The 15,190-nt window shown below is 44.7% G+C and overlaps 1 protein-coding gene across 1 annotated transcript in view; it reads right to left on the bottom strand.

The window, feature by feature from the left end:
- Positions 1-15,190, bottom strand: part of ACSS3 (acyl-CoA synthetase short chain family member 3) — a 124,689-nt gene that overhangs the window by 35,508 nt on the left and 73,991 nt on the right. Inside the window, exon 9 of the mRNA XM_030215002.1 lies at positions 10,705-10,808. Within this exon, the coding sequence (XP_030070862.1) occupies positions 10,705-10,808 (104 nt within the window). The remainder of the gene's footprint in view (positions 1-10,704; positions 10,809-15,190) is intronic.

Genomic DNA, 15,190 nt, shown 5'->3' with positions numbered 1-15,190 from the left:
CTCCAGAGATTGTCTGGATTTTTTTATACATTTTAATCCGCATAGAACTTGGTGGTTATTTCAGAATATAAAAACATTTTGTATTTGTATAGAAGGAGGAAACCCTAAGAGTCTTTCTAACAGTCAACCAAACAGCAGAGGGAGTGGAGGGGAGTCCACTAAGCTATCAAGACCTTTCATATGTCAGGAGTGGAGGAATCAGGTCAGGGGGAGGAGGCTGCTAGACTACCAGGGCTTTTCATGCAGTGGCTTAGCAGGGGGGGCTGCCACCCGGGGCGGGGCGGTTCGCCGTTGCACCCCTCCCCCCCCAGGTGCAGCACGACATCCCCCCCCCCCCTCGGCGCATCGACACCCCCCTCCCCCCCGACCAGCTCCCGCACCCTACCTTTAAAAAGAATATCGGAATCCCAGGCGAGGCGCAGCGCCTCGCGCCTGCCCTGCACGTAAAGGAAATGTGGACCGTCAGGCCTTCTCTCACTCTGTCTGTCCCGCCCTTGCGGAAATAGGAAGTTGCGTCTGCGGAGGGCGGAACAGATAGAGCGAGGGAAGGCCCGACGGTCCACATTTCTTTTACGTGCAGGGCAGGCACGAGGCGCTGCGCCTTGCCTGGGATTCCGATATTCTTTTTAAAGGTAGGGTGCGGGAGCTGGTCGTGGGGGGGGGGGGGGGGGGTCGATGCGCCGAGGGGGGGAGCTGGCAGGGAGCACCCCCCCCCCGAGCTGACACCCGGAGCGGATCGCCCCTCCCGCCCCCCCTTGCTACGCCACTGTTTTCATGTGTTGTGTGGGGTCAGGTTAGGGATGGTTCACTACACCATGGGTCATCTGAGGTGACGTACACCTGAGATGACCGTCAAGGCAAGCTCTACATCACCTCTGACTTGACATTACAACCCCACCATTGCGCTCAGCCTGTCAATTTTCTACACTTCTTTTTGCATCAGCGTGATTTATTTAAATAACTATTTCCATGGGTCTTTAATGCAAGGCTTTCCACAGCATTCTCTTCTATGTGAAACACATCTCTGCATTGCATAACCATAAAAAAGCAAACCGTGGTCTGGTAACAGCATGTGGTCACCCATTTTAGCTTTTTTTTTTTTTGCATCAGCCTCTAAGATTGTAGCTGAGGCAATGGAGGGCTAAGTGACTTACCCAAGATCCCAAGCAGCAGCAGTGGGATCTGAACCCTAGCTTCCCTGTTTTTCAGCTTTGCTCATTAAAAACTTACTCTGTTCCAAGGAGCAGCGTTGCACTAATGGCTTTTCCATTCTGAGCAGAGAAGCCACCTTCAAGGTTCCTAAACACTGGTCACAATTATATCCTTCTGTAACTGAAACCCATGTGGCTTATCAAGATGGCCTTCCCTCATCAGAAGTAAAAAAAAAACATCAGATTTAAACTAATCCCTGAAGACTGTATGTTCTGTACCAGAAGAGGAGGAAAAAAAAAAAGCAGCTGCTAAGCAACAAGACTGACATCAGCACCCGCTCAGGTTTTCTTTCTTCCGCCCTCCCCCCCCCCCCCCCCCCTTCCATTGTATAGACCAGACAGACAATCTCCCAGAGGCTGCCGTCATAAATCCCTTTACCACTGGACTTAAAAGTGAAAACATCAGAGATCACATCTAACACTGCCAGGTCCTGGTTGATAAAAAGAAAAAGAAAAATCAGGAACCAAAGTCCTTTTTACAAATGCCTTTGTGAAGATTTTGGAAAATAACCGAATAAAATGAAAACCCTTCCGGCACTGAATTTTAGTAAAGGTGCGCTTTTTAGTCCTGCGGTGCCTTGAAGCGGGCAAATAAATCTGAAAGAAGATGGAGTAAATTTGATGATGAAAGGGATCTTAAGACAGGAAGTGAAGACCTGAAAACAGCATAAATGCACTGTCAATGGGGATGGACAATGAGGTAACGGCACCAAATATTTCACTAATGCTGGAATAAAATGAATTTGTTACCATAAACCTTGATGTTCTGTTTGCAATTAGGACAGGCCTTCTTAATCCAGTGCTCGGGCACACCAGTGCCATCGGGTTTTCAGGATATCTACAATGAATATATAGTAACATAGTAGATGACGGCAGAAAAAGACCTGCACGGTCCATCTAGTCTGCCCAAGATAAACTCATATGTGTATACCTTACCTTGATTTGTACCTGTCTTTTCCAGGGCACAGACCTTATAAGTCTACCCAGCAGTATTTCCTGCCTCCCAACCACCAGTCCCGCCTCCCATCACCGGCTCTGGCACAGACCGTATAAGTCTGCCCTCCCCTATCCTAGCCTCTCAACCACCAACCCCTCTTCCCCCCGCCACCCAATTTCAGCTAAGCTTCTGTGGATCCATTCCTTCTGTATTCCTTATGTATGAGGTAAGTCTGCATACCAAGGAGGGAGTGCATGCCAACCATTGTGGACATCCTGAAAACCTGATGGGATTTGGTGTGCCCCAAGGACTGGGTTGAGAAGCCCTGAATTACGGGGCAGTCCTATACAGAGCCGCCTAGTTTTCAGATGATAATGCTAGTATTCTGCTTAGTTCTGTGCATATGTGAACACGTACGCACGCAAATGAGCAATCTGTGGCTGAACAGTGTTCTGTGAGGGCACACCTAGACTCGACGGTACACATATTCCACCAGGTTCTGTACAGGGCGGCACGCACATCCAACATCCGCATGCAGTCCACTTGATTAACGGATAATAATAAACACCAGGTAGGCACTTAATTGGTGTTAACAAGCACTTAACCGGAGTTGTGCGTGGATCTCCTATAACATGGCACCTCATTTTTTCCTGTGCACAACCCAAAAGCGGGTGTGGCCATGGGCGGGTCAAGGATGTTCCTAAAATTGAGAAGCAGCAACAAAGGAGTAGCGTGATCAACAGGACGCTTCCAAACAGCCAAATAAACGTGATATAAAAAAAATATATCATTTAATAAGAAATGAAACAGGACCCAACACGACACCATGGAGTGGAGGAGTGGCCTAGTGGTTAGGGTGGTGGACTTTGGTCCTGGGGAACTGAGGAACTAAGTTTGATTCCCACTTCAGGCACAGGCAGCTCCTTGTGACTCTGGGCAAGTCACTTAACCCTCCATTGCCCCATGTAAGCCGCATTGAGCCTGCCATGAGTGGGAAAGCGCGGGGTACAAATGGAACAAAAATAAAATAGATACTATTGGAGATTCTACATGGAATGTTGCTACTATTGGAGATTCTACATGGAATGTTGCTATTCCACTAGCAACATTCCATGTAGAAGGCTGCGCAGACTTCTGTTTCTGTGAGTCTGACGTCAGACCCACAGAAGCAGAAGCCTGCGCGGCCACATTGGTGATCTGCAAGGGCCGACTTCTACATGGAATGTTGCTAGTGGAATAGCAACATTCCATGTAGAATCTCAAATAGTAGCAACAGTGGAGGAGTGGCCTAGTGGTTAGGGTGGTGGACTTTGGTCCTGAGGAACTGAGTTTGATTCCCACTTAAGGCACAGGCAGCTCCTTGTGACTCTGGGCAAGTCACTTAACCCTCCATTGCCCCATGTAAGCCGCATTGAGCCTGCCATGAGTGGGAAAGTGCGGGGTACAAATGTAACAAAAATAAAATAGATACTATTGGAGATTCTACATGGAATGTTGCTACTATTGGAGATTCTACATGGAATGTTGCTATTCCACTAGCAACATTCCATGTAGAAGGCTGCACAGGCTTCTGTGAGTCTGACGTCCTGCACATACGTGCAGGACGTCAGACCCACAGAAGCAGAAGCCTGCGCGGCCACATTGGTGATCTGCAAGGGCTGACTTCTACATGGAATGTTGCTAGTGGTTGCTTCCTAAAATTGAGATACCATCCTACAAATTAATGCCTATCAATGCCTAACTTTGGGTGTTGGACTTACACCCGATAGAACCAGGCCCTCAAACTTAGATGTGACCTATGCAAAATGCCTAGTATTCTATACAGGTCAGGTTTTAGAGATCATGGGCTTCAAGCAGATCTTTCTGGCGCTTAACTTTCGATGCCATATACAGAATCAGGGTGGGCGCTCACATAGGTGGAGTTTGGGCAGAGTGAATACTTACATGTGTAGATTATAAAATCTTGTAATCTATGCGCGGTCTTGCAATGTAAGACACCAGCTCTATGGCTGTTAGATGTATTCGCACTTTGAATATAGATGTGTTTTTGGTTACTTACCCTAGTATCCTCAATGTGCTGCTGCGGCTAGGAAAGCAAATAGAATGGTGGGTATCATTAGGAAAGGGATTGAAAACAAAAATGAGGATATCATTCTGCCGTTGTATCCCTCCATGGTGCGACCGCACCTTGAGTATTGTGTTCAATTCTGGTCGCCGCACCTCAAAAAAGACATAGCGGAATTGGAAAAGGTGCAGAGAAGGGCGACAAAGATAATACAGGGGATGGGACGACTTCCCTATCAGGATAGGCTGAAGAGGCTGGGGCTCTTCAGCCTGGAGAAAAGGCGGCTGAGGGGAGATATGATAGAGGTCTATAAGATAATGAGTGGAATGGAATGGGTCGATGTGGAGCATCTGTTTACGCTTTCCAAAAATACTAGGACAAGGGGGCATGCGATGAAGCTGCAGTGTGGTAAATTTAAAATGAATCGGAGGAAACATTTCTTCACACAATGCGTAAACTCTTGAATTCGCTACTGGAAAAGGTGGTTAAGGCGGTTAACTGAGCGGACTTCGAAAAAGGGTTGAACGGCTTCGTGGAGGAAAAAGCCATAGAATGTTATTGAATGGACGAGGGAATAATACAGTATTTCTAGGATGGGCGGGACAAATTGCTTGTTCTTTTGGCCCCTGTCGGTGACAGGGTGCTGGGCTCGATGGACCCTTGGTCTGTCCCAGCATGGCGATGCTTATGTACTTATCCTATAAAGCAAAATAGACAACTACTTTTCTTTGTAGAATTGGCTTCAAATAGGCATCTTCTTGGTTCCTCAATCTAGAGGCCACTATATAGAGTCAACCTTTCAATATTTTAAGTGCACAAATTGACAATGGGTGCTTTAATTCATAGATATACATGCATGCAAGTGATGTCCATACCCCTTACATTTTTAAGCACGCAAATGAACTGAATGCAAGCTCACAAAGGCACATCACTAGACACAGAAACAGAGAAAAATGAAGGTAGATAAAGACCCTATAGCCTATCCAGTCTGCCTATCCATGCCATTTACTCTCCCTTTCGCTCCTTTAGAAATCCTATGTACTTTTCCCAAGCTTGTTTGAATTCAGACACAGTTTTCATCTCCACTGCCTCCACCAGGAGGCCAATCCATGAAACCACCACCCATTCCGTGAAGAATTATTTTCTCAGGTTACTTCTGAGTCAATTCCCTTTCATTTTCACCCTATGCCCCCTAATTCCAGAGCTTCCTTTCAATTGAAAGAGTCGCCTCCCGTGCATTTATGCCACGTAGGTATTTAAACGTCTCTGTCATATCACCCTGTCCGGTCTGTCTTTCAAAGTATACATATAAGGCTGTCTTATAAACTTCTGTACTATTTTTAATAAATCTAATCCCGATTGTCTATGCTTACTAACTTCTTTTACGCCTTCAAATCTGAGAAGTCAACTCTTCCTCTTTCCTCAGTCTGTTCTAAAGGATTTTGAAAGGACTGAGGAATGTAGACTTTTCCCCTTCTGCTAAATGCTTAAGGCTTGTCTCTTTGCGGATGATACCAAACTCTGTCCTAGGGTGGACACCCCAGAGGGTGTGGATAGCAAGAGGAGAGATCTAGCAACTACGATTTAATGTTAGAAAATGCAGGGCCACGCACTTGAGATACAAAAATCCAAGGGAACAGTATAGTAATATAGGGGGTGTATAGAGGTACTGTGTATGAGAGAAGAGTGGGACTTGAGGAGGAGGGGGGGTGATCATATCCGATGATCATAAGGTGGCCAGACAAGTAGAAAAGGCGACGGTCAAAGCCAGAAGGATGCTCGGGTACATAGGGAAAGGAATGGCCAGCAGGAGAAAAAAAAGAGGTGATAGTTCCCTTGTAAAAGTCTCTGGTGAGGTCCCATTTAAAATACTGTGTGCAATTGTGGAGATCACACCTATACTACTACTACTTAACATTTCTAGAGCGCTACTAGGGTTACGCAGTGCTGTACAAATTAAACAAAGAAGGACGGTCCCTGCTCAAAGGAGCTTACAAGCTAAAGAACGAAATGTCAAGTTGGGGCAGTCTAGATTTCCTGAGTAGAGGTGTAGTGGTTAGGTGCCGAAGGCGACATGGAAGAGGTGGGCTTTAAGCAGTGATTTGAAGATGGGCAGGGAGGGGGCCTGGCGTATGGGCTCGGGGAGTTTGTTCGACTCATGGGGTGAGGCGAGGCAGAAAGGGCGTAGCCTGGAGTTGGCGGTGGTGGAGAAGGGTACTGAAAGGAGGGATTTGTCTTGAGAGCGGAGGTTACGGGTAGGAACATAAGGGGAGATGAGGGTTGAGAGGTAAGGAGGGGCTGCAAATCGAGTACATTTGTAGGTTAGTAGCAGGATGGAGTCAGTCCAGTGGTGTCCATCATTAAGCATATAGGGACAGGCTTACAGACCTCAACATGTATACTCTGGAAGACAGGTGGGAGCATAGGAGCCAACTCTGTGGGTGCTGTGGGTGCTTGAGCACTCCCAATATTGAGAAAATTCCTTGTATGTGTCCAAGGAAAGGTTATTTCCACTGGGCTTAGCACCCCCAATAATTTTGAAAAGTTGGCTCCTATGGGTGGGAGAAAGGTGATATGATAGAGATGTTTAGATACCTCCGTGGTATTAATGACCAGGTGGTGAGCCTTTTTCAAAAGAAGGAAAACTCTGGAATAAGAAGGCATAGGATGAACTTCAGGTTATATAGGCTCAAGAGTAATCTAAGGAAATACTTTTTCACAGAAAGGATGGTGGATGTGTGGAATAGCCTCCCGGTGGAAGTGGTGGAAACTAGGAATGTGTCCGAATTTAAGAAAGCGTGGGACAAGCACGTGGGATCTCGTAAGAAAAGAGGGAAATCGTGATTGCTAAGGATGGGCAGACTGGATGGGCCGTTTGGTCCTTATCTGCCATAACGTTTCCATGTTTCTAACTTCAGACCTAAACTGCCAAACCTGCTCACTATATGCCTGGGAAGAAATCAGACCCTTGTGTTCCTTTAAATTCCATCTCCCTTCTACTACACAGAGTGCCAGTTAGCAGCTCTGGCACCTTAACTCTGCTTAGCACAATAAAACTGTGGCTTACACTGTCCCTCCAAATCTTCCAACTTCATTACAGCCACGGGCGCGCATGATGATCCCACAAAAGCATGTAGGACATGTCCATGATTAAGCTTCGTTCTTAACTGTGTGCTAAGCGATGCAACGTACAAAACAGATTTTTATAGTTCTGAAACAGAAACTACTTCCATGAGTCCAATCTGCTGGAACAGTTTTCGAAGGTAACAAAGTCAGCTCCCCGCAGGTTGCTCTTTCGAGATTGGTGCTTTGGATCTTCTAATATGACCACAAAACAGCAGCTGATGGATCTATTAACCTCTATGCACCACTTTATTCTTCAGACACAAAAGATATTGGTTGGGTTTAAGAGGAAGTCAAAAGGCCACGTGTGGAGAGAAGAAATATGAAACCTTATAGCTTCCCTAGGTTTCAGGCACAGGAATGAAAATATTTGGAACTTTCTAACAGGCTCCATCTCCTCCGATTCTAACCTTTCATGCTAAAAGGCTTAAAGGTTCAAGTATAAAGGGATTATAGGCAGGGAGCAGTAAAATTGCTTTTTGAGCCTTGGCAATGCCGTAAGACTTAGAAAGTGGAAAGTAAGTTTGGAAAGATGCAACATTTCCAAAAGCGCTCTTTAGGCTGACTACTGGAGTGCCACAGGGATCTGTACTGGGACCGGTACTATTATTGACAATTAAATGTTGCGAATTGTGACATCAATAAAAACGTTAAACCATAAATAATATGGAAACCGGAACGATGAGTGAGGAGATCAAATTTGCAGATAATACAAAACTATTCAAGGTTGTTAAAACACATGCGGACTGTGAAATATATGCAGGAAGGCCTTAGTAAATTAGAAGACTGGGCATCCAAACGGCAGATGAAATTTAACGTGGACAAATGCAAAGTGAGCACGTTGGAAAGAATAATCCGAATCATAGTTACCTGATGCTAGGGTCTACCTTGGGGGTGAGTGCTCAAGAAAAAGGTCTGGGTGTCGTTGTAGATAATACGCTGAAATCTTCTGCTCCGTGTGCGGCGGCCAAAAAAGCAAACAGGATGCTAGGAATTATTAGGAAAGGGATGAAGAAGAAGACCAAAAATACTATAATGCCTTTGTATCGCTCCATGGTGCGTCCGCACCTTGAGTATTGTGTTCAGTTCTGGTCGCCGTATCTCAAAAAAGATATAGCGGGATTAGAACAGGTTCAAAGAAGAGCGACCAAAATGATAAAGGGGATGGAACTCCTCTCATACGAGGAAAGGCTAAAGAGGGTAGGGCTCTTCAGCTTGGAAAAGAGATGGATGAGGGGAGCTATGATTGAGGTCTACAAAATCCTGAGTGGTGTAGAACGAGTAGAAGTAAATCGATTTTTTACTCATTCCAAAAGTGCAAAGACTAGGGGACACTCTAGTAAGTGACATGGAAGTAATTATAAAACAAATATGAGGAAATATTTTTCACTCAACAAATAGTTACGCTCTGGAACTCTTTGCCAGAAGATGTGGTAACAGTGCTTAGTGTATCTGGGTTTAAAAAAAAGTTTGGACAAATTCATGGAGGAAAAGTCCATAGTCTGCTATTGAGACAGACATGGGAAGCAACTGCTTGCCCTGGGAATTGTAGTATGGAGTGTTGCTACGATTTGGGTTTCTGCCAGGTACTTGTGACCTGGCTTGGCCACTGTTTGGAAAACAGGATACTGGGCTAGATGGACCATTGGTCTTACCCAGTATGGTTACTCTTATGTTCTTATGTACTGAGTTATTACTTACAGTAATCTTACTTTATTGGTTTTTAAATATTTATTTTACTTCTGTATCATGTTTTATAAGGACTATGCGTATGAGCGCAGAAGGAAAGGTGTACGCACTCTTCCTGCCACTGTCATCCATGTAAGACTTACCTAAATCTTGTTACCTGCTTAACTTTCCATGGACACAAAACTTAGGCATGAAAGCTTTCATGCATGAGCGAATGAAAACACATACAGCCTGACAAGCACACTGTTAAAAATGTCTATAAAAGATGCAGTCTCAAAAATGCATATTCTAATTTAAATAATAATAATAATAGTAGGGCTAGGACCTACTGTATGTGGCCAAGGAGAAGTCTTCAGCAGGAAGCCAAACCCAGCACCCATTTCATAACTCACTCATTACATGGAGGTCTTCTCACACCAGGAGTGGAGGAGTGGCCTAGTGATTAGAGCACCGGTCTTGCAATCCAGAGGTGGCCAGTTCAAAACCCACTGCTGCTCCTTGTGATCTTGGGCAAGTCACTTAACCCCCCCATTGCCTCAGGTACAAACTTAGATTGTGAGCCCTCCTGGGACAGAGAAATATCCAGTGTACCTGAATGTAACTCACCTTGAGCTACTACTGAAAAAGGTGTGAGCAAAATCTAAATAAATAAAGATTCCATTCAGAATCTCAAAGAATAGCAACATTCCATGTAGAACTCCAAAGAACATCAAGATTCTGGAATCCTAAAGAGTGACAAGATTCCATTCAGAATCTCAAACAGTAGCAACATTCCATGTAGAACCCTAAAGAATAACAAGCGGAGGAGTGGCCTAGTGATTAGAGCACTGGTCTTGCAATCCAGAGGTGGCCGGTTCAAATCCCACTGCTGCTCCTTGTGACCTTGGGCAAGTCACTTAACCCTCCATTGCCTCAGGTACAAACTTAGATTGTGAGCCCTCCTGGGACAGAGAAATATCCAGAGTACCTGAATGTAACTCACCTTGAGCTACTACTGAAAAAGGTGTGAGCAAATCTAAATCTAAATAAATGTTAAACAAGAAAACATGAGAAGGATAAACACACAATGCCCACTAAGGATAGTTATGCACATCACTGCTAATTATTGTCAATTAGTCCAATTAACAGCCATTATAGCCAATTATTTCTTCTTAACATCAATTAGCAGCTCATTATTAAATTAAGATATGTGTATAACTGCCATTATTCTATAACTTGCGCACCCAGCTTTGAATTCTAGTTCTATGTATAACTTTATAGAATCGGGGGGAAGGGTTTAGACTAGTGGATTTCCTGAAAGCACATGTAAATTTCACATATTTTTACCTGCATTAAAAGACACATAGGGGTTGGCAGGAAGGTTAGTTTCAAGGGTATAGTTAGAAATTATGCATGTACACATAGGGTATGCATGTACTTTACTACTCCGTTCAACACCACCTACTGTAAAGTGCGTATTTACAGCCCCATATCAATTTGAAATACAAACAAAATGCAGATGGGTTGACACGGGCTCAAAATAAATTATATGCATTCATTGCCAGATGGATGCCCTTGTGAAATGTACCCCTTAATGTTAATCTAGGTCATAGCTGCCGACATCCACTTCATGCACTCAATCTGTGTACAGTGAAATTGTGTATAATGCGTACCATGTACTCTGCAATAAAATTACTTACCAGTTTGCCACCAGTGGTCTAGAACTGGAACCTTGAAGATTTTTTTTGACCACTCCAAAGTCTCCACGTCACAGCGTTCTCCTGCTACAAACAGTGTTCGGAATCTAATTGAAGACAAAAATTTCAAATGTTAATCCTGTATTAAATAGTGGTTAAAAAAAAAACAAAAACAAAGAAAGATATTTAGAAAATGTTGTAGAATGTAAACTATACGAAGGGATTATACAGTTTGAGTGATTGGGGAGATTTAATAACAGGGGAAACCTCTGTTGATGATCAGAAGGTGAAATCATGTCTTACCTAATCATTTTCTTTCCTTTAGTCCTAACAGACCAGTCTAGAACTTGTGGAATGTAACAAAGTAGTTCACAAATAGGGTGGGAGTTCAAAACTGTAGCCTAATTAAATAAGTGAAAACCTAGGGATGCAGCTTTGCACTAGTATTCTGTGTTTTAAAAAACAGGGATTTATCATCTTATATAATAAAGCTCACCTCCAACGTTCTGAGGCTGCCTGGGACTGTGGCTTCCTGTGGTAGTCTGGATCATGTAGTAGATAATCGTGACGTCAGGGAGAGGGGAGGAGCCGCAAGTGTCCAAAGTGGAGGTGGAGTAGGGAAACATCAGGGAGAGGGGAGGAGCCGCGAGTGTCCAATGTGGAGGGGGAGGAGAAGGGAAACACGCGGAGCGTGTTTCCCTACTCCTCCCCCTGCCCAGGAATCCCAACGAAGCGCCAGCGAGGGCCAACGGTCTGCGTCCTCCTCTCCTGCAGTCGATAACATGGAACATTGTCAGGCAGGCGGGAAGCTCTACCGGGCCGAGTACGGCAAGAGCGGCCGAGGTTCCTACAACAAATGCGGGCACACCATCGCGAAGGACTCGCTGCGACTGGCCATCATGGTGCAGGTAGGCGCACGTGCTGCAGCACGTGGGGGCAGGGAGCAGGCCTCGGATACCGGAACTGAATGCTCCCAGGGGGGCAGGGGAGGAGGTGGGAGGGGACGTGAGGACCCTGGAACTGGGTGGGAGGGGACGTGAGGACCCTGGAACTGGGTGGGAGGGGAGTAGGGGACCCTGGAACTGGGTGGGAGGGAGGGAGGGAGGGAGTGAGGGAGGGAAAACCCTCGAACTGGGGGGGGAGGGAGGGGAGGGGAGGCCCTGGCACACACTCTCATTCTCACACACACACTCTTGCACCCAATCTCACAATCTCTGTCACACACACTCACACATTCACTCTCTCTCTATCACACACTCACTCTCACACACACTCTGTAAAACACACACACTCAGAGGAAAACCTTGCTAGCGCCCGTTTCATTGCTTTCTGAAACGGACCTTTTTTACTAGTCCTGAATAAATTTGCAATAAGCCTATACTCACACCAGCCACCTAAATGATGTTGCCGCTACCTAGTGATTACTTTCATGATATGCGTAGATGTCATTTTGCTTTAAACATAAGCAGTTACCACGGTTTTACATCAGGAGGATCTGATCTGTATTAAAAAATGTTACCTCAAGAAAGGTTATGATTCTCATAGACTACTGAGTTTCCAGAAAAGGTGAAAGAGGGTAAACGTAGACTATGTTTTGAAGAAATTATGAGAAACAGGCTCAACTTATCACCAGTCAGGAAGCAGCAGGGCCCAATCAGTTTTCACCGAAGAAACCATTGTGACAGTTGAAGAACCAGGTAGTAAAATGAGGTCATTTAGGCGAGGTGGCCGGCGTAGTGTAGGCTTTTTGCAAATTTATTCAGGATGATATATCCCCAATTTTATTGGCATTGGTCAGGTTTTGACAGTTACGCAGAAAACAAGCTTTGTATAGATTTTGTTTTTGAAAACACAGTATATAACAGCTTAAGACTGTCATAACATAGTAACGTGTCCAGAACCCCCTAAGCATCTTTTGAAAACTGGCCCTTAAAGCCCTAAGCCAGTACTCCACTTGTATCTCAGACTAGCGAAGCCACACCATGTGAGTTGGAAAATATCCAAAAGATCAAGGTGTATATATTGTGTTTAACTTTTCTTTTTTTTGCTACATTTGTACCCCGCGCTTTCCCACTCATGGCAGGCTCAATGCGGCTTACATGGGGCAATGGAGGGTTAAGTGACTTGCCCAGAGTCACAAGGAGCTGCCTGTGCCTGAAGTGGGACTCCAACTCAGTTCCCCAGGACCAAAGTCCACCACCCTAACCACTCCTCCACTGTTGCTACTATTTGAGATTCTACATTCCATGTAGAAGTCGGCCCTTGCAGATCACCAATGTGACCGCGCAGCCTTCTACATGGAATGTTGCTAGTGGAATAGCAACATTCCATGTAGAATCTCCAATAGTAGCAACATTCCATGTAGAATCTCCAATAGTAGCAACAGAATCTCAATAGTAGCAACATTCCATGTAGAATCTCCAGTAGTATCTATTTTATGTTTGTTACATTTGTACCCCGCGCTTTCCCACTCATAGCAGGCTCAATGCGGCTTACATGGGGCAATGGAGGGTTAAGTGACTTGCCCAGAGTCACAAGGAGCTGCCTGTGCCTGAAGTGGGACTCCAACTCAGTTCCTCAGTTCCCCAGGACCAAAGTCCATCACCCTAACCACTAGGCCACTCCTCCAAATCATTACACAAATTAACATCCAATTCTTACCCTCCTTTCTTTAGTCCTTCACATTTCTCAAATTAAATATGTGCTCTGGGCCACACCAGATATCAATCCATACAAAACGAGTAACCAGCACACACGTTACCAACTGAGTCTCGCTCTCCCCCTCCCCAAACAGGAAACCTAGGCCAAAAAACTGGTTTTTGACAAGGTATTTTATTCAACAGTGTGACGGTGGTAGGAGTCCCTCAACACATTTGACCTTTAACAGGCACAAAAATAGCACATTTCAACTCAGTATTTATTTTAATGGGTCACAGGATAATTACTCATTAACGATTGCTGTGCAGGCTTTTTATTCAAATGACACATACAATATGCAAAGATATCACAAGTGTACTTAATAACAGCTCATCAGCATTCAGTCAGTGAGCAGGTCACATTCAACCTTCTCCGATGTGAGGTAGTTTTCCCGCTACTGACCATGACAACACTCCGTTGGAAATGAGAAGGGCCGTGGAAAGATTCATCAAAATGTACTACAGTAATACAATCGTGTAAGGAAGCCTGCAGCTATAATCCATCACAAAACACATGTAATGAAGAATTAAATCACTCAGAAATTAAGACAAGCTCAGCAAAAAAAAAAATCTTTTATTAAATATCTTCTTTTTAGCCCAATTTGCTGCAGGAAAAACATTTTTCCCCAGGAGGTGAGTTCTCACCAGGGAAACCAAGCAGAAGTCAGTGAACGAACTGTTAATTACACTGCCGAACCATTACTGTTTCCCTTCCATAAGTATAATTTCACTGTTTCATTTACCGAACAATCAGACATTCAGTCAGAAGCAGAGGGAGTAATTGTGTGAATGTAGAGGCATGTATATGTTTTGAGGAAATATTTCTAGAAGCCATCCTGGTCCTAGTGGGATTTAAAAAAAAAAAAAAAGTGTGTAGACATAATTTGCAAGCATTGGTCTCTACTTCCGTTTTCCATATTTTTGTTTTCTTTTTTTTTTATTTTAGCTGGGGGTCTTTTACTAAAGAGTGTTAAATTCTTGCATTTAACCTGCCCTAACTGCAACAATCGATGTGTATTAGGTGCAAAGGCTGCGTACAATTGTTAGCGACACGCTCAGCTTAAATAAGGCATGGACATGTGTATCAGAATGCATTCAACCTGGCTGCAATTAGCACAACTGCACTGAAGCCGCACTAACCACTCCCCCCCCCCCCCCCCCGTTTACTAAATCATGCTAGCAGCTGCAGTGCACTAATGCCGACACAGCCCATTCACTTTGAATGGACGGCACTGCCGTGCGACTTAGTAAACGGGAGGGGGGCAGTACGTACCTCACACTAGAGAATGACATGGGGACAGGGTACCGCAGTAACCGCGGGGATGGGGATGGGGACAGAGCTTGCAGGGACAGATCCCACAGGGAAAGGGGACAAACTTTGTCCCCGTGTCATTTTCTACTTTGAAGCCTGTTAATGAACTGGACTGTTATTTATATTTAAGTGATGCCTACAAAGATATTTTGATTTTTTTGGAAAAACAAGCAAACACGCTGGCCACAACTAGCAAAATTTGCATGGGGGATCCTGTACATCCTGCTACCAGCACATCTTCTAAGAAGACAACTTCTATTTCAGGAAGGACAGTGGAAGACAGGAGAGCTAGATTGAATCCTGAGATCGTTGATGATTTCTTATTTATCCACAGATTTAAAAAAACATTACAGTGCCTTATAGGGCATATTTTTCCCCTTTAGAACAGGTTGTATTTTATACCCCTGGACATTTTAACAGTGTGAATTAGGATTCCTTGGTGTTGGGGTTGGAAGGGTAGAGGGTGGTGGTGGGAAGGAGG

This window comes from Microcaecilia unicolor, chromosome 9, assembly GCF_901765095.1.
Source record: "Microcaecilia unicolor chromosome 9, aMicUni1.1, whole genome shotgun sequence".
NCBI classification, from domain to species: domain Eukaryota; kingdom Metazoa; phylum Chordata; class Amphibia; order Gymnophiona; family Siphonopidae; genus Microcaecilia; species Microcaecilia unicolor.
The sequence above is the reverse complement of the archived record's forward strand: the minus strand, read 5'-3'. Positions and strand labels throughout refer to the sequence as shown.